Source organism: Trichosurus vulpecula, chromosome 2, assembly GCF_011100635.1.
Source record: "Trichosurus vulpecula isolate mTriVul1 chromosome 2, mTriVul1.pri, whole genome shotgun sequence".
Classification (NCBI taxonomy): domain Eukaryota; kingdom Metazoa; phylum Chordata; class Mammalia; order Diprotodontia; family Phalangeridae; genus Trichosurus; species Trichosurus vulpecula.
In genome coordinates, this window is record NC_050574.1 from 63,325,654 (window position 1) to 63,343,984 (window position 18,331).

An 18,331-nucleotide genomic window follows, 5' to 3' on the forward strand; every position below is an offset into this window, starting at 1 on the left:
ATTGGTTGCTTCCCTTCTGCCTATAAGCATGCTCATGTTTCACCCATCCTTAAAAAACCCTCTCTTGACATCTCCATCTGGAGCATGGCTCTCTCCAAAATTCCCAATAATCTCTTAATTACCAAACTCCAATGGCCTTTCCTCAGCCCTCATCCTTCTTGACCTCTCTGTAACTCTACCATTAGAGTGACGCTCTTCTCTTTAGTAATATCTACCTGCTAGGCTTTTGTGACACTAATTTGTCGTGGTTCTCCTACCTGTCCGACCCCTCCTCAGTCTCTTAACCTTCCCCTAGGTCTTGCCCACTAATTGTGGGTATCCCCAAAGCCTCTGTCTGTCCAGGGCCTCTTCTCTCTGTATGTGCTATTTCTCCTCATGCTCTTATCGCTTCTTGTGGATTCAGTTATTATCTCTGTGCTGATAATTCTTCAATTTACTTATCCAGCCCTAGCCTCTCTCCCCTGATCTCTGATCTCATATCTCCAGTTACCTATTTGGCATCTCAGACTGGATGTCCTGTACATATCTTATTTTCTCCCCCTTAATAGTACTTTTTTTCCCTCCACTTAATAGTACTTTTTTTCCCCCAATTACATGTAAAGATAGTTCGACATTCATTTTTATAAGATTTTGAGTTCAATTTTTTTCTCCTTCTCCCCTTCCCCTTCCCCAAGACGACAAGCAGTTCTGATATAGACTATACATTCCTGTAGATTTCTTAAATTCAGTATGTCCAAAACTGACCTCATTATCTTTTCCCTCAAGGCCTCCCCTCTCCCTAATTTTCCTGTTACTCTTACAGCCACCACCATCTTTTCAACCTAGCTCCCATCCTTGACTTTTCCCTCTCGCCACCCCCCATGTCCAGTCAATTGCCAAGTCCTGTTGTCTCTGCCTCAGTAGTCACTCTCCTATATGTGCCCTTCTCTCCTCTGACATCCTCACCACTCTTGTGCAGGTCCTCAGCACCTCACCTCACCCCTGTGTTCTTGCTGTGGCCTGCCACTTGTTCCCCCAGCCACATGACTCTTCCTCATTCTAGTCTATTCCCCTCTCAGCTGTTCAGCTCATCTCAAAGTGCAGGTCTGACCATGTCATCTCCCTCATTCATTAACCTCCAGTGGCTCTCTCTCACCTCCAGGATCACATATGAAACCCCCTCTGTTTTGTGTTCAAAGCCCTTCATGGCCTGCCTTTCCCGTCTTCTTACACATTACACATGACCTTCCCCTCTTCTCCCTGCAGCCCCCAACCCTCTACTATGGAATCCAGGATCACCAGCTTCCTTGCTATTTCTCCAACAAGATACTCCAGGCATTTTCCTAGCTTCCCTTAAAATGCTGCCTTCTACAAGAAGCCTTTCCCAATTCTCCTTCATCCTATTATCTCATCTCCAATTTGTCCTGTATGGATCTTGTTTGTACTTAGCTGTTTACATGTCTGTCTCATTAGACTATGAACTCCTTGAGAGCAAGGACTGTTTTTTGCATTTTTTTGTATCCCTAGCACTTAGCACACAATTCCTGGCACATAGTTGGTGTTTAATATGTGCTTGTTAACCAATTGAGTGATTTGGCCCAATCCAGTGATATAATTGATTTAGAGACAGAGCAGTTTTGGACATGTGGAATTTAAGATATGTTCAGGAAATCTAGTTTGAGATGCTAAATAGTGGTTGGAGATATGAGCCTGGAGATCAGGAGAGAGGTTAGGGCTGGTTGATAATGATTCTCAGCTGTGTTGGTAAGCAAAATGGGCTCCTTAGCACTTAGTTCAACAAGTGCCCTTGAATAGTTTGGCTTTTGTTCCCTTTGAGTAATTCATTGAGTCTTACTAGGTGCTAAGCCCCAGGCCCAAACACCTATTAGGTGTAAAACCTTAGTGGGTGTGGATTGGCAACTAAGGTGAGGCCCAAGGTGGGGCTAACTCCAGGGAGGGCCTAGTTTACATGTCTGGGAGAGCAGAGGCTCTTAGACCACGTGGGTTTAAGTCACCTTTTTGTGATGATTCTAGGTCATGTGGGTGAGTCGCATGTGTGACTCAACCCTGACACTGAAAAAGATATTAAAAAGGGGTTGGCCTTTTCTTCTTTGGAGCTCCTCCTTACAGCAGTGGTGGCTCATGATTCTGGGCCAGCCTGTGTTCTGAGCTCCCGGGCTGAACCTAGATGTTGGTAACTATGAATCTGTATTGGGTCTGTCTGTTGATGTTTATAATTTGTTTGTATGTTGCTCTGAAGTTCAGGGTGCTGGCCTTCTGCCCTGAACTAAGTGACTGATATTTGTATGCTGAATTAAAGTGAGCTTGTCAACCCCTTCACCTTGCTTTCCTTAGTTAAGCAGATCAAAAGAACCTGTGCTGTTGGCAGCTTTCTGGGTGCTGGCTATGGGTGGATCTCACACCCCCACAGAAGCTGCTAGCCGGATTGTTGAAACATCAGCCTAGAAATAATCCATGGTGTGTAAACTCCCTCCCCCACTGTAGATCAGTGACTCATCCACCACCTGTAGACTTAGAGAGGTTAAATGACTAACTGATGGTGATGCAGCTAATATGTGTCAGAGTCAGGACTTGAACCCAGGTCTTCCTAACCCTAAGACCAGTAGTTTCCCCAACACTGTGCCATTTATTGTTATCATCCTTTTGTGTTGTTTGAAGGTACAGTTTTCAGTAAGTTGGCAGGCTTTATGGTGCTTTGATTCACCATAACAATTAGTAGTGTTAGAGTGAGCTCCTTTTTTGCCTGAGCTCTCTGTGATTCTTTGATCGCTGCCTTGTCTAGGGGGACCCCTAAGGCATCCTAAGTACTGTGGCCATGTTCTGGGAGAAGCAGGTAGAAGGCCAGACTCGGATTCAGGAAGACCTGGGCTCAGATCCTGCTTCTGTCACTGGTGTGACCCAGGGGTGGGTCGTTTAGCCCCCCATCCAAAATGAAGAGAATATTATCCCCCTACTGCAGTGGGGTCTTGTGCAGCTAAAATGAGACACTACCGAAAGTGAAGGGTTATGTAAATGTGAACTGTTGTTCGCTGTGCTCTCTTTTGGCTCCTGTTTTTTTTTCTTCCTAGCTTGAACCTTGGAGGTAATGTTACTCATTGCCTTGTTAGGCCCTTCTTACATAAAGGTATTCATTCTCAAAAAGAATGCTCCTAAATATATTAGGGGAAAGTGGAGGTTGAGTACACCCCTTACAGAAAGCTGTGCTCACTGTCTCTCGATAAGAGAAATGGAGCTTTTTCATTTCTTTAATGCTGCTGACGAGGCAGCCCCAGGTTGATTTGGGTCCAAGTACAGTTTGGGGAAACGTGGAGTGCTGAAGTTTTTGTAGCTTGGTAGGCTCCTTCTCTATATTGAGCCCTAAGGGACAGATTAAGGAAGAGTATGGACATTTCTTTACTCGATGCTATGAATCTTAATTTTTTCATGATTTATATAGTTTGTTTATCGATGGACACTTTTACAACAGGATTTATGAAGCGGGGTCGGAGAACAATGCAGCGGTTGTAGCCGTAGAAACCCACACAATACACAAAATCGAAGAAGGGGTTGGTAAGTCTGTCTGCTCACGTGGTGCCTACTGACTACAATGCCCTGTGCTGGATTCTCTCTAGTCTCTCTATCCCCTGTGACCATAATATGGTGTTGGTTGAGTGCTGTTGCTAGAAGTCTGATGGTGCCCTATCTAGAATATCATTGCCCATTGGCACAAACACATTGAATAAATTATTACTCGCACCCACCTCCTACTCTTGGCTGAGCATACCCACCCAGTTGAGGGAGATGGAATTCCGTATAGGACTCCACGCTATCAAGGATGGCCCCTGCCCCAGATGTTTTTGCAGAAGACATTTTTGGTTTGGATTGTAAGCCGAGCAGAGCATATTTGCTGCTTCTGATTAATAAACTACACCGGCACCTAAGATTTCCTTAGTCTCATGAAAGGCCCGGCCAAATGTGGGTTTGGATTCCAGCTGTCTGAGTCTCTTTGAGGAAGTGTTCCACTGTAACTGAGATGTTTCCGTTCGCAGATGCTAGCTCCATAGAAGCAAACGAAGAGATGGAAATTGCATATCCTATTACCTGTGGGGAAAGCAAAGCCATCCTCCTCTGGAAGAAGTTTGTATGTCCAGGAATTAATGTGAAGTGTGTCAAGGTAACCTTACCCTCCCTTTCTGTGCCTTCCTCCAAAAGGCTTCTTGCACGCTGAGGGTGGCTTGCTGATGCCTCCTGTACTCTCTCTGCTGTTCTTGTTACTCCGATTATTAGGTGTTTCTTTGTATTTGAGGCCACAGCAACAAGTCAAAGAACAGTCTTCAGAAGCCTGTGAGCACACAGCATGAGCAAGACTGCTCTTCGTGTGCCAATTTTATAAGCCACAGCTGCTCACACAGACAGTAATCACCATCAGTGGCATCATCTTTTAATTATGAGGGATGACTGGGTAGTTGAGGTGGCTGTTAGGTGGTATTTTCTGCCAGGACAATCCCCTCCCTCACACCCAATGCAGGGCAGTTGGATCTGACAGGATCACTTCACATGAGGATTTGACTGCATTATGAATGCTGGCTCAGGCAGCCTGTCTTGGGGCACGAGGGGATTGCCCAGGTCAATAGATAACCCATTCTGATGGCCTTCTTCCCTCATACCCATAGTGACCTGGGCAGTGTGGTCGGGGAGGTTATTCTTCTTTGGAGCAGTGAGCACGGGGTCAGCAGCTGTGAGAGCAGAAGCTAGGATGGTGCAAGGCTGACGGACTCAGGGGTCATCTCTCCATTTCTCTGGGGATGAGACATACACAGATGGCTCCTGTCTCTCCGTGTCTTTTCCTTCACTTTTGCCTGACTGAGCTGACACCTGTTTTTGACTTTGCTTTTTGGTTTCAGTTCAATGATCAGTTGATCAGCCCCAAGCATTTTGTTCATCTGGCTGGCAAGTCCACCCTGAAGGACTGGAAGAGAGCCATTCGTCTGGGTGGGATCATGCTGAGGTAAGTGCTCCTGGCAGCCACCCACCAGTGGACAGGCCTTGGTGGGTAAAGCCACAGAGTTGGATTTCCTCCTTAGGCCTAAAGTGGCATATATATCTTTGTTTTGGTGGCTTGGCTGGCATAGCTGATTCATGTATTTGGACGGCACCTGAAGGCCCTGGACACTTCTAGGAGGGGAGCTGATCCAAGGTGGTGCTTTCTGTCAGCCCGAGAACATTTCCATACAGCCAGATCACAGGGCAGAGTGGCCAGAGGACAAGGGAGTTCAGTGACTGGCTGCATGGCATTCGTCCTCAGTCTTACTAGACTGGGGCAGCAGTAGCAGAGGCATGGGGATAGTACAGGGCAGAAAGCTCCTGGGCCTCCCCTCCTAATTTGGGGAACTAGCTCTCCTTTCCTTTCGGGCTGGTTTGATGGTGACAGAGGGTGTGGGTGTAAGGAGAGTGGCTCAGAGACCTTCTTTGTATACTTGGGTGCTGTTGCTCTGCTCACAGTGATGACCTTGCACACACATACATCCCATGCTCCTTGGGGATATCCATAAGTCATTTTATATTGGGTTTTTTACATGTGATATGAGGCTTTGGGGTAATAAATATTACCTTCCACATTTATAAGTATATTCCAAGTTGCAGTGTATAGAGCTGGAAGGGCATATATATAAAAATCATCTAGTCCAATTCCCTCAAATTTATACATGGGGACTCTGAAGCCTGTTGAAGGGGAAGTGACTTGCCCAGGATCACTAAGCATCAGTAAATATGAGAGCCGTGGTTGGCCCTCTGCTCCAGGTCCAGTGAAATCTCCCTGGGCCTTGTTTTCTTGCCTTCATTCTCTTAGATTAAATTATACTAAGGTTAACGTGTGCTTTCAGCACTCACCCAGATGATTGTAGGAGAATCACGTCTTGTTGGATAGATGTGAATTGGGAAGGACTGTGCTTCCCTCCTCAGCTGCTCTTCAGAACCACAGAATCTCAGAACTGAAAGGGACCAGGCTGCATAATAGCCCAGAAAGTGCCCTTCCCGCCCCCTGACCCATGTAAAGCCATCCTGTGAGGGGGAAGCGCGCTCCCCCCCCCCTTTCTGAGGCAATCCTTTCTGCTTTTGGAGACCTGTAAGTATTAGGAAGTCTTTCCTAAACCTGATACCAGCATCACGGACTGAGGGTGAGAAAGGACCTTAGAGGCCATCGAATCCCAACTCCTTCATTTTAGAGATGAGAATACCAAGGCACAGAGAAGTTAAGGGCCTTGTTCAGCTTTATGAGCTACTTTGAATGTCTGAGGCCATGAGTCAAGCTCCAGACCTCCTGACTCCATGTCCAGCATTTGCTCCACTCTGTCCCCTGGAAGCCTTGGATGCCTCGGCTTGTTTGTCTTACCAGTGAAGAGAAGCATGTGCCCACATGCCCCAGATCCAAAGAAATCAGGGTGGTCTTAAAAGAAACCATTCTTCAAGTCTTATAAAACCAGGCCCCAAGCCTTCGAGAACTTGAGTGTAGGCCAAATTCTGGTAGGACGACAGATGCCATTGTGACAGGAGTGCCCACTATGATGAAAGTATCTCCAAGCCCTATCCATTCCCTGGCCCTGGAGATGGCAGTGTCGTGGGGGTCCACTTACAGTCAAGTACTTTCTCTTGGACAGTCCAGCAGGATCGATGTTTTCTCCATTCTGAGTCAGCACAATACCAGCTGTTGTCAAGGATGAGAAGGAACGTGCCAGCTGAGGCTCGTTGTGTTTGAAAGGGGTTCACTAGCCCTGTCATCCCGTGGAAACCATATTGCAGCAGCAGTCTCACTGCTCTGACTTCCCCAGGCTTTTTAATCTGTGATTTGACCTGTTTGCCTTACCTTCTGTTTCTGTTCCTTCTGGGTTTGGTTCCTTCTGGGGTGGGAGGGGGCCAGGGCAGTCTGTGACTGCTGCAAGGGTGAGAGAGAGAGTGTGTGTGTATCTGTAGTCCTATGAAAATCTTAATAATAAGCTCATTTAGAATTTTCTGTAACCTAATGGCAGGTTTAAACAGGAGAGTGAGCCCTGGATTGTAAAAACCAGACTAGTCTGAGGTTTTTGTGTCTTTTCCCTCTGCACAGGAAAATGATGGACTCTGGACAGATCGACTTTTATCAGCATGACAAGGTTTGCTCCAATACCTGCAGAAGCACCAAGTTTGACCTCCTGATCAGCAGTGCCCGAGCGCCCGTGCCGGGGCAGCAGACGAGCGTAGTGCAGACTCCCACTTCGGCTGATGGTAGGGGGTAGGAAACCACCTGAACACATCCTTTGTTTGTCAGTAGCCCTATCCTCTTGCTCCTCCCTCCTCCCTCGCTCTAATGCTGTCCTTTTAACTGGCCCCCCGCCTGCAAGTGCCCTCAGATAGGGCTGCCGCGAACTGACCAGGGAGCCCTCCTGGGAAACAAGCCCTTGCCCTAGGTCTTCAAGCTGCATCCCTTCTCATGCTGATGGGTGCGGCCTTCTTTGCTTCTTTCTTCAGACAACATCAAGCATAATGGAGTTGACGTTTCTCTGGCACTTCCTACCTAGCACTAGGGTTTAAGAAATGCTTTGCCGGCCTGGTCTTCTTGGGTGCTCTGTGAGGTCAGGGGCTTTAAGTGTATTGTCCCCAGTTTACAGACAGATGGGGAAGCTGAGGCTCAGGGAGCCTGGGACTTGTCCATGATCATCAGAGGCAGACTGTGAATTCCCATCTCCCTGACTCTCTCTCAGCACTCTTGTGCCTCTGTAAGCATCCTGCAGGTTTCTCAGAAGCACATTTCTCAGCTTGAGGTCCTTGAGGGTTTCAGGTGGTCTTAGAGTACTTTGAATCTTTTAGCTAATGACAGCCTGGTGGGGGGTCAGATTAGGTTGATGATTGCTCCCTGCTGGACCACTACACTCAGGCTTCATTCAGCTGAGGGTGGTCCTCAGACCGACCATGCTTTAAGGGTCTGAGGGCTCAGTCCAGTAGGGCTTCAGGTCAGCTTTGCAGGGGTGGGTTGATGGGGGTGGGGGGGTGGGGGTGGTAGAACTGTGATCTCCCTCCCAAAAGAGGCCCTACTAGGCCAGGCCCACAAGGGCCAGGGAGCAGGGTCATGGGGCACTGTGGGGGTTCCTCCACCACTGGCACCATGATTGGCTGTGATTGGCTCTCTGCACTTCTGGAGGGAACATGGATGGACTTTAATTACTTTGGGCAAATGCGTGATCCCAGGAGTTCTGAAGCACAACCCTGGACTGCCATGGCTCCTGATGGCTTCTAGAGTGAAAATTCTTTGATCTTTGATCAGCCATTGGGCCTCTTTTTGGAAAGAACCACAAGTCACTACCTTTGCTGTTTAGGCAGGTGGATTTTTTTACTATAAAAATGAAAAAATGTGAACCTCAGCTCATTTACATTTGGTCTCATACACTTTCAAATTTGGCTTTGTTTTTTTGTCTGCTTTATTAAGATCTTTTTTGGGACTAGATGAGGATACTAAGACCCAGGGAGCTGCCCCAGCTTGCACAGGGTCTCTCTAGAGGGTCCTCAGGCTTCCCATTACTGCCCCTGCCTCTCCAGGCATTTCTCCTTCATTCCTTTTTCTTCTCCTTTGTTGAGCCCCATCGTGTTCAAACCTCAACAGACGCTGGACTAGGAACTTCGCCTTCCTCGGACTCCCTCCAGTTTGTTTGACCTGTCAGGGCGGCTTCCCCATCTCATCCCTTTGGCGGTGGTGTGGATGGCCTGGTGACACAGCCCAAGACCTTACCCTGTCAGGAACCCCCGGCAGCCCTCTGGTGCTTTCGGGCCAGTGATATTAAGTCACTCACTCAGAGGCTGTGGATTTATCTGTCCCCTCTCCTGGATATTCCTCCAGGCTTGACTCTTGCTTTCTTGGCCTCAGACTAGGGAGTGAATGCAGACTTTACTGGCTGGACTCTAGAAACCCCAGCTCTGGCTGCAGCTTCCCTGAGCTCTGGCTGGAGGGGAAGGGCCTGTCCTAATGACGCTGGCAGTGTCTGTGAGCGTGAGCGAGAACTTGGTGCTCTCTGACCTCTCCCTCTGATGACCCTTTGGCAGGGGGAGTCACACAGATCGCCATTTCAGAGGAGAACATGGAGGAGGCAGGGCTGGAGTGGAACTCGGCTCTCACTGCAGCTGTCACCATGGCCACTGAAGAGGGGCTGAAGAAGGACCCCGAAGAGATTTCAGGTACCCACTTGGAAGCCTTGGGTAAAGGGTCAGCTGATTCTTACCCACCACCACCCCATCATCCCCTCCATCTAAACTCCTGGCATGTTAGGGATGCCCGTCATGGTTGCTGACAGATTTAAAATCTAAAATCTCTCTCCCTTCCACTCCCTCTCTTTTGCTCTCTCTCGCTCGCTCTTCTCTCTCTCTCCCCTCTCTCCTTTGTGTGTTTTTCTCTTCCTTCTTCCCTCTCCTCCTCCCTCCCCTCCTTCTCTCTCCTCCTCTCTGTCATTCCCCATGCACATTTCTAAAGCCAGCCCTCCCCCAGAACTCCAGAAGGAGAATCCAGGGGGTGTGGGCAGGTGGGGGCGGGGGCCCCCCAGTGTGATTGGCCCCGATCCAACCTCCTCCAGAGCTTCCTCCTTAAGGCAGCTGCTCTGAGGGGGCGGCTCCTCCAACTTGCCCTCTTCCTCCTTGTGCCAGAGGACACCCTGATGTTCTGGAAGGGCATAGCCGACGTGGGGCTCATGGAGGAGGTGGTCTGCAACATTCAGAAGGAGATCGAGGAGCTGCTCCGGGGAGTTCAGCAAAGGCTGCTTCAGGCCCCCTTCCAGATTACAGGTGACATGGGCAATTAACAGATTTATTATCAAATTAACAATGGGACCAATAATAGCTCCCATTTCCACAGCACTTGGAGCTTTGCAGAGCGCTCCACATACATAGTCCCGCTGGAGCTTCTCAGGAGGCAGGTGCTATTATTATCTTCATTTACAAATGAGGAAACTGAGGCCACAGAGGTCATACAGGGTCACATAGCTGGCTCCATGGCGGTTTTACTTAAGAAGAGGGATTTTTCCCAGAAGATTTTTGAATGGAGGGGTGGCAGATGATTGGAAGCATGGGATGGGGAGGGAAGGGTGGGCATTCACAAGGGACTGTCCTGGCTGGTGTGGAGATGGCAGAGCAAGCCCCTTCACTTCAGGGTTGTCGCATTGATCGTAGAGAGGGGAGCACCAGCACTCTGCCCTTACCCCACGTGGGGCTCTTCTTCCAGATGCTGCTGTCCTCAACAATGTAGCCCACACCTTTGGCCTGATGGACACGGTCAAGAGAGTTTTGGACAACAGGAGGAGCCAGACAGAGCAAGGAGAGGAGCACTTTCTCTATACTCTGACAGGTGATGATGTAGCTTTCTTTCCTGTGATGGATTCTGACAGATTCCTGCCCTCCCAGGGGACCAGCCTAAGATTATGTCAAGTTGAGTGGCCCTGGAGGGAAAGGGAGACCTTTTTTCCCGAAGTCGTATCAGACAGTATCCTAGAAGGACTTTGTATAAGGAAAAAAGTATAACAGTGAGAGATAATGAAAAGGGATACTGAAGATTGATTAAAAAATTGCAAGTAACGTCCTAGCAAAGCAGAGTGGGCTGCTCCAGGAGCAGATGGTTCCCCTTCTTATTGAAGGTGTTTGGGCAAAGGCTGCCTTATCCTACCTGTAGAGAAAGGTGTTCTAGATCCCAGAGGAGCCTCCTTCAGGGAGAGAGAGGGTGGGCTAGGCTAGATGGCCTCTGAGCTCCCTTGCATCCCACTGATTCCTCTTGGTCTGTAGCTCCAGGAGGAGCCAGTGGATGGGTCAAGGTCCTCAGTGGAGGGTGCCAGAAGGGATGGAAATCTAGAAGGAGCATGGGCCTCCACAGGAAGGCAATTTACATTGACATGGCCATTTCAAGTTGAGGGAGCACTTCCTGCACAAGAACCAGTGCAGCACAGATAGTATGAGTACCATCACGTGAGGAAGCTGGAGGTGGGGAGGGCTGAAACAGCGGAGCCAGGCCATACCTTCTGACTTCTTCCTGTTGTTGTCCTTCGTTCTGGAAGGAGGACCATTGCATCAGGGAGGTGATGCCATGAAATGCAAGTGAACTGGATTACAGCGAGGGAGAGCTATGCAAAGTCAACAGCATCACTTTCTCCTCTGGAGCCATGTAGGTGCAGCGGCCAGATATAGAGCAGGGTGACTGGAGATGGCCTCCGATACAGTGGAGGACCTTCTGACTCCAAGTCCAGGGCTTGTGACACCCCCCAGGCAGCCCTAGAAAATCAGCACATCTTTAGCAGAAGACCCAGGGTCCTCTTGGGCTGTTCCCTACCGGTCCTGGCCCTTTGTTTTAAGTAGCCCATGCTGCCTTATCTGTGGTAATAAGGAACAATGACAAAGTGTAAACTTGAGAATTCACCTTGTTTTTGCCTTTCTTTACATAACTAGCACTTAGCACAGTGCCTGGCACATATGCTTGTCGACTGACTCATTTAAATCTACGTGTGCTTTAGCTGAGCCATGAGAAAAGGCTCATGACAGGGAGGTTGGGAGAGCATGCAGTGCTGGGAGATTGTCAGTACAGAGGCTTGGAGCCAGAGTGGAAGGAGCAGGGAGTGAGGAGCAAGGTTTAACTGGATCACAGAGTACAGGGGGCGAAGGAATAGTGCCTGGTGGAGCCTGAAGGATTGGCGGGGGTCCTGGTCATGCAGGGCTTTCAGAGCTAAGCAGAGGAATCGGTCTATCCTCTTAGAGGCAAGAAAACCATTGAAATGGAGAGGGACATGATGAGATCTCTGCTTAATTAAGAAAAGCCCTTTGGCATCTGTGTGGAGATTGGGTTGGAGTAGGGAGACTTGAGGCCTAGAAGCCGTTAGGAGGCCACAGCCATGATCTAGGTAAGAAGTGACGAGACCTTCCGAGATTTGGCCCCTGCCTGTCTCTGAGAGGTGAGGAAGACACAGGAGTTGGGGGGTGGGGCGGGTATCGAGGTGAAGACCTCAAAGGCCTGGAAGGTTGGCAGGGTCTTCAGCAGAAAGGAGGGGAGGGTTAGAAGCCAGCTAGCGGGGCGGGGGGGGGCGGGGGGGGGGAAGAGAAGGAACTCTGTTGTAGACATTCGCAGTCTGAGAAGCATCCTTGGAATGTCCAGTGAGCAGTGATGACACGAGGCTGAAGACGTATTTTAACACTGCTATCGTGTGTCCCCTGAGTCTTCCCTTTTCCTTCCCCATCCCGCTTGTCCTCCCAAATACTCTCCCTCTTAGCAGTGTCGTTCAGATTGGGAGGCTGAATGTAGTCCCAGATGTGTGAAGTGACCAGATTGCTGTCTGCGCCTCTCAGGAGGCAGCCGGAAAGGGAATTAGCTTTGTTGGCTACCGTGTCACTTTGTTGACTCTGGTCAGCAGAGTTTCTGGTCCACTAAGACCCTGGGCGTTTTTCAGACAAACTGCTACTAGCCCCTCCTGCACTTTGTGAAGCTGATTTTTTTGAACCCAAATATAAGACTTCATACTTGGCCCTGTTGTATTATTTTATTCAATCCAGTCTAAAGTTCTTACACATCCAGGTCTGTTTCAGTCTTGACTCTTATCAGCCCAACCAGTTGATTGATCCGTTGATCCAGTAGGTCGGCTAGCTCACCGTCCTTCCTTTTCAGCTTTGTGTGTCTCTGTAAACTTAGCGTTCCATCTCTGAGTAAGTGACAGCTTTTACGCAGCACAGGACCAAACCTGGGGCACCCGCTGGATGCTCCCTTCCAAACTCGCATCAAACACCGAGCACTTACTGAGGTTCTCCTGAGCCTCGGCCCTTTGGCCGGTGCTGCTGCTGTCTAAGTCACATCCCTCCATCGTTTCTACGAGGCTCACATGGGACGCTTTATCAGGCGCTCTGCTAAGACTTTGGCGAGCTCCATCTTGGACGTTCCCTGAGCCGCTGGGTCAATGAGGCTGTCGGCCCAGGCAGCGAGGCGGGTCCGGCTTGGCGTGTTAGGGCTGCTGCCGTGCCGGCTCTTTTCGACGGCCCCTTCCTCTTCTAAGTCATCGTTAGCACACCAGTCACACCCTGCCATCCTGCCTGCCCCTCCATGGTGGGCATGAAACCAGTCACTACATTGACAGGTTTGAATCTTACTTTTTCCATCCACTTAGCTAAAAGACTAGAAGAAGAATAGCAAGCATTTACATGGTGCTTGAAGGCTTACAAAACACACTGTGTTATTTCATTTGAGCTTTTTTTTGAGGGGGGAAGGCAGTGCAGTTGGGGTTAAGGGACTTGCCCAAGGTCACACAGCAAGTAAGTGTGTCAAGTGTCTGAGGCTGGATTTGAACTCAGGTCCTCCTGACTCCAGGGCCGGTGCTCTGCTCACTGCGCCACCTAGCTGCCCCTGAATTCACCTCCAAATGATGTTACCTGGTTATTCTAAGCCGCCTCCCCTCTGGCTGCCACGATTGCATTTGATTTTCAGAGCACCCTGCTGTCCTTATCCCCATTTTACAGGTGAGGAAACTGAGGCTGTAAGAAGGCTTGCCCAAGGTCACACAGCTAGTGAGAGTCTGAGGCAGGATGCGCAGTCAGTTCTTCTTGCCATCTGAGTCCAGTACTCTATCCACTGCACTACTCAAGAACCAAAGCCAATAAGGCGACTGGACAAAAATTGTCAGGGCGCCTCCTGCCTGCAGCCCCATTCTTGGTACGGGGAGAGATAGAGATGCAGTGTCTGGAGGGAGTGCCACCCCTGCCTTTGGGGAGCTGAGATACCAACACACAGACCAGACCCCATGTATGTCAGCAGGGAACAGAGCAAGTCCTTTAGGAGGGTCTGGGAGCAGACCCACTACCAGCTGAGGGGAGAACAGGGTGGGCTTCTGGGAGGAGGGGACGTGGGAATTAGATTTTACAGAACGAGTCAGATCCTATTCAGTAGATGAAGATGAGGAGGGGGCAGCATTCTAAGACTCAGAGATGTGAGGGCAGAGCTCACGTTCAGGACCGGAGAGTTGTCCAGTTTGGCAGGAACCTGGAACCTACAGGTGGCAGACGTGAGGAAGCCCTAGGAAGGAGTGCTAGAAAGGTGGGGTAGGAGCCTGCCTTACAGGCCTTTCTTACCATGAAGCCAGAAGGAAAAAGGAACCCTTGGTTTAAAACAAGAGAAAAAAGCCCCGAGGGCTCCCAAGGTAATGGACAGGCTGGGTTCAGGCCTCAACAAGCACCATGACCTTGGGCAGGTCCCTCCCCCTTTCTCCAGGATGAAAGAGTTAGACTAGTTGAGGGACCCAGGCCCTTCCTCTCTTAGGATAAAATTTTTTCATGCTGCTGATGATAATAGTAATGTATTTACAATCATTACATCTTTAATTTGTACAGATGTTCATGTGTGTGAGCATGGGGTGTGCAAGCAGGGAGCCTTGTGATTTTTCCATGCCCAGAGACAACCTGAGCCCTTTCTGGGGCCACAGTTTACACAGGAAGCTCAGTACTTAGACTCGTGACTTTTAGGATAAGGTTCACCCCCTCTCTGGAATTTTGAGCTCTGGCATCCTGTCCAGAGGCCCAGAAATGCCCTTGGTGGCTGCTGTGTTCAGGGTGGGCAGAGCAGTTCAGGACACTTATAATGACAAGACAGCCTGACTCCCAGGGGTGGCAAGAAAGAATGGAAGTCTAGGAATGGATGTAATTCCTAGGAGAATATAAATGCTTATTCTTCATTGGGATCCTCATGGTGTAGGACCTTCCCCAGAAAGCAGGTCTGGGGTCAGCGATCACTTGGTGGGCAGCTTCTCATAAAGTGGCTGAGTCCATGGTCATAAGTGTCAGAGTTGAGATTTGAACCCAGGACTTCTTGACTCCAAGCCTAGCACTCTCCACCACGCCACACTGCTTCTGTATTGTTGTTGATAAATATTAATATCTTTTGAAAATATCTAAATATTAAAAAATCTGCCATCCCGAACATACTTTCCTGCTGTCTAAATGAAAATTGCGTTTTCCTCATAGACCTAGAACGCCAGTTGGAAGAGCAGAAGAAGCAGGCCCAGGACCACAGGCTGAAGTCTCAGACCGTGCAGAATGTGGTGCTGATGCCCATGAATACCCCCAAGCCTCCAAAGAGGCCCCGCCTCCAGCGCCCCGCCTCCACCACTGTCCTGAGCCCCTCGCCCCCCGTCCAGCAGCCTCAGTTCACCGTCATCTCGCCCATCGCCATCGCACCGATGGGGCAGTCGTTCTCCATGGGCAACCTCCCCATGGCTACCCTCAGCCAGGGCTCCAGCCCTGTGACTGTCCACACACTGCCTTCTGGCTCCCAGCTCTTCCGCTACGCTACCGTCGTCTCTTCTGCCAAGACCAGCTCCCCTGATGCAGTGACCATCCACCCCTCCTCCAGCCTGGCACTGCTGAGTTCAGCTGCCATGCAGGATGGGGGGGCCTTGGGCAACATGGCCACTGTGGTGAGCCCTGTGGAGCTGGTGGCCATGGAGTCCGGCCTGACCTCTGCCATCCAGGCTGTGGAGAGCACTTCGGAGGATGGGCAGACCATCATTGAAATCGATCCTGCTCCGGACCCCGAGGCTGAGGAGCCGGAGGGCAAAGCCCTCATCCTGGAGACTGAGCTGAGGACTGAGGAGAAGGTTGTGGCCGAGATGGAGGAACACCAGCACCAAGTGCACAATGTGGAGATTGTGGTCCTAGAGGATTAACTGGGAGCCTGGGGCCAGGAGACTCATTCTTTGTTTGGGATTTTAATGATTTGTTCATTTTTACCACTGTCCTGCTCATTTCCACATAGGATCCTTTTTTTTGTTTTGTTTTGTTTTTCCAATTTAAAAAAAAAGACAAGAAAAATCTCAGTAATGTGACTGAACATGCTGGTCCCCCGTCTTCCCCTCTCCCCCACCAGGTAAGCAGTGGACAAGACAAGTTGCCCTTAGAGAGGAAGGGAGGAGACTGCTGTCTTGCCCAGCCTTGCCATCTAGAAGGTTGTTTCATTTAGATGAGGCAGCAGGATGAGACCAGGCCCTCTGTCCAGAATGCTCTTCCCAGACCGGTCTGTGTATGAATGTTTGTAAAGATGTGGTGTTGCCCAGACTTTGGGTATGGTTTAGACACCTGGAGAGCTTGGGGCATGGGGTATTTGATTTTGCCTTTGTTCTTGGGAGAGAAGAGTGTGCCCTCGAAGGCCAAGGGAAGCCTGGCAGCCGGAGGAAGTTGGGGGATGTCCAGATTGCTGGTGGGGAACAGGAGTATATCAGCATCTCCTTCAGTAAGGGAAGGGCTTTGACAAGGATCTGGGTGGGGAGGGTGGCTTTCTTGGCTCTCAAAGGGTGCCCTGCCCCAGGACCCCAGAGGGCAGCAGCCAAAGGGCTGAGGTCGGGGGAATGAGCCATGGAACAGTGGCCCCAGGTAGGTCCTCGGTGCAGGTAAGTAGCAAATGGAGGTGCCAGCTGCCGCCCAGCAGAAGCCCCGAGTGGGGCTCTGAGGACCGGGCAGCCTTTGAGGGAGGACTCCCAGGAATGAATCCTGAGAAGCAGGACGCCCCTCCCCATCCTGTCCAGGGATTTTGCTTTTTAAAGTGGCATCGGCCCACTTTCCCGCCCACTCTACAGATCTTTTCCCTCTGGTGCCCGTTTGTTTGTTGGTTATTTTATCCTCTCCCTTGTGAGCCCGTGCTCTGAAGCCATCATTTTTTTCATTGTGTAACTCCAGGAGTAAGAGAATTCTCCAGATCAGCTGCTGCTTTGACTTAGAAGCATTTTTCCTTTTTTTTTTTTTTTTTGACTTTGGAATCTAAAGCAGCTGCCCAATTATTGGTGCTTCCTCTGATCCTTATCATCATCCCTAAACACCTTTGTCTTCTAAAAACCAAACCTTACAGGCTTTGGTCACCAGTCTGGATAAGAACTACAGGTGCCTGCTCCTCCACCCCCTCCCCTCCTCGTTTGCGCTCCCCCCCCCCCCATTCCCTCCTCATTTCGTTTACTTCGGATGCTGCTGCTGCAAGATAATGAGCTGGTAGCAGCCTTGGGTCTGGGCCAGAACTGATGCTGTAGCCCCAGCCCTCTGTAGGCTCCGAGAAGATGTCTCCTCCTGTGTGAGCTGGACTCCCCAGGAAAGAAGCATTGTCTGTGACATATTATAGGGAATGTACCGGGAATGTCAATAATAATGTTTCTGGGGGTTTTGTTTGGTTTCCCTTATTTTCTACAAATTGTTTGGGATTTGGGAGAGCTATGTCTCTTTTTCCCTTTGGCTTCCTTTCGGCTAGGGGTTGAGGGGTGGGCAGAGGGCAGGAGGAAGCTGGTTGGTGCTGGGGCGAGGGAAGTGTAGCGAACCTGCTGGATTCCAGACTGAGAGAAGAGCCAGAGGGAGGAGGGCAAGCTTGTGGGATGGGATATTTCTTTTTTATTAAAAGGAAAATTTGACCCATGGTTTCTTGTCTCTGGAAGGCACCCACTTGAAGCCACCTTCTTTACCACAGAAGATGGAGCAGTTGTCAGTTGATGGGGGTTGCAGGAGAGGCTGCCTGCCGTGGGGGAATCGGGAGGCCCTGGGCTGGGCAGAGTCCAGGCTACCTATGGTCTCCTGGCCAGTCACTTAGCTCTTGGCCACCAAGATAGGGAGCTGCCGATAGATCAGGCAACAGTGATCCCAGGGAGATTCCCTGCCCTGAGGAAATCTCAGCTCCTGGCCTGGGACCCTCCCTCCAAATGGGCCTGGCTTTCCATTCCCACCCTCTGCAGATGGTGGTGGGAAAGGCCTTGGAGCCCTGCTAAGGAAGAGAACTGGTCTTAAAGCCATCCAGTGTGGCTTCCATCTCCACCAGGGTTTTGGTTTCTAGCTTTAAAAGTTCCCCAGGATTTTGTTTCTCCTTTTCAGAAGAATAAACTATGAGCAGATGTGCAGAGGTAGTGGTGGCATTACTGGTCCCCGCCTCTTGGTACACAGAGTAATAATAGCCTATTTCAAGCTGGGGGGGACCTTGGATATTATGACTTAGTCCAGCTCCCTCATTTTGCAGATAAGGCAACTGAGACTCACGAGAGCAGATTTGAGATTTGAACCCAGACCCTCTGACTCTGGATCCAGCCCTCTTACAACATGTCAGATTGCTAGGATAGACATACTTCACCTTGCCGCCTAAAATTCACTTCAACCTGGGAAATACATCTAAATAATAGTAACATTTGTGTAGCACTGAAGGTGTGTAAGGTGCTTTACAAAATCTCCCTTGAGTCTTGCCACAACTCTGAGACTTACTGTTATCCCCATGGTCACTCAGCTAGTATCTGAGCAACAGTCCAGACTTAGATCTTCCCCGCTCTAAATCCAGGACACTGACCACCTAGCTGCCACTAAT

General features: G+C 49.9%; 1 protein-coding gene across 1 annotated transcript in view; it reads left to right on the forward strand.

Annotated features, from left to right (window-relative positions):
• Window positions 1-17,395, forward strand: part of GMEB1 (glucocorticoid modulatory element binding protein 1) — a 44,969-nt gene extending 27,574 nt beyond the window's left edge. The window contains exons 3-10 of the mRNA XM_036742739.1: window positions 3,467-3,549; window positions 4,029-4,153; window positions 4,884-4,987; window positions 7,082-7,239; window positions 9,049-9,180; window positions 9,643-9,780; window positions 10,217-10,339; window positions 14,974-17,395. Coding sequence (XP_036598634.1) covers window positions 3,467-3,549; window positions 4,029-4,153; window positions 4,884-4,987; window positions 7,082-7,239; window positions 9,049-9,180; window positions 9,643-9,780; window positions 10,217-10,339; window positions 14,974-15,674 — 1,564 coding nt within the window. The 3' untranslated portion in view covers window positions 15,675-17,395. The remainder of the gene's footprint in view (window positions 1-3,466; window positions 3,550-4,028; window positions 4,154-4,883; window positions 4,988-7,081; window positions 7,240-9,048; window positions 9,181-9,642; window positions 9,781-10,216; window positions 10,340-14,973) is intronic.
• The last annotated feature ends 936 nt before the right edge of the window (window positions 17,396-18,331 follow it).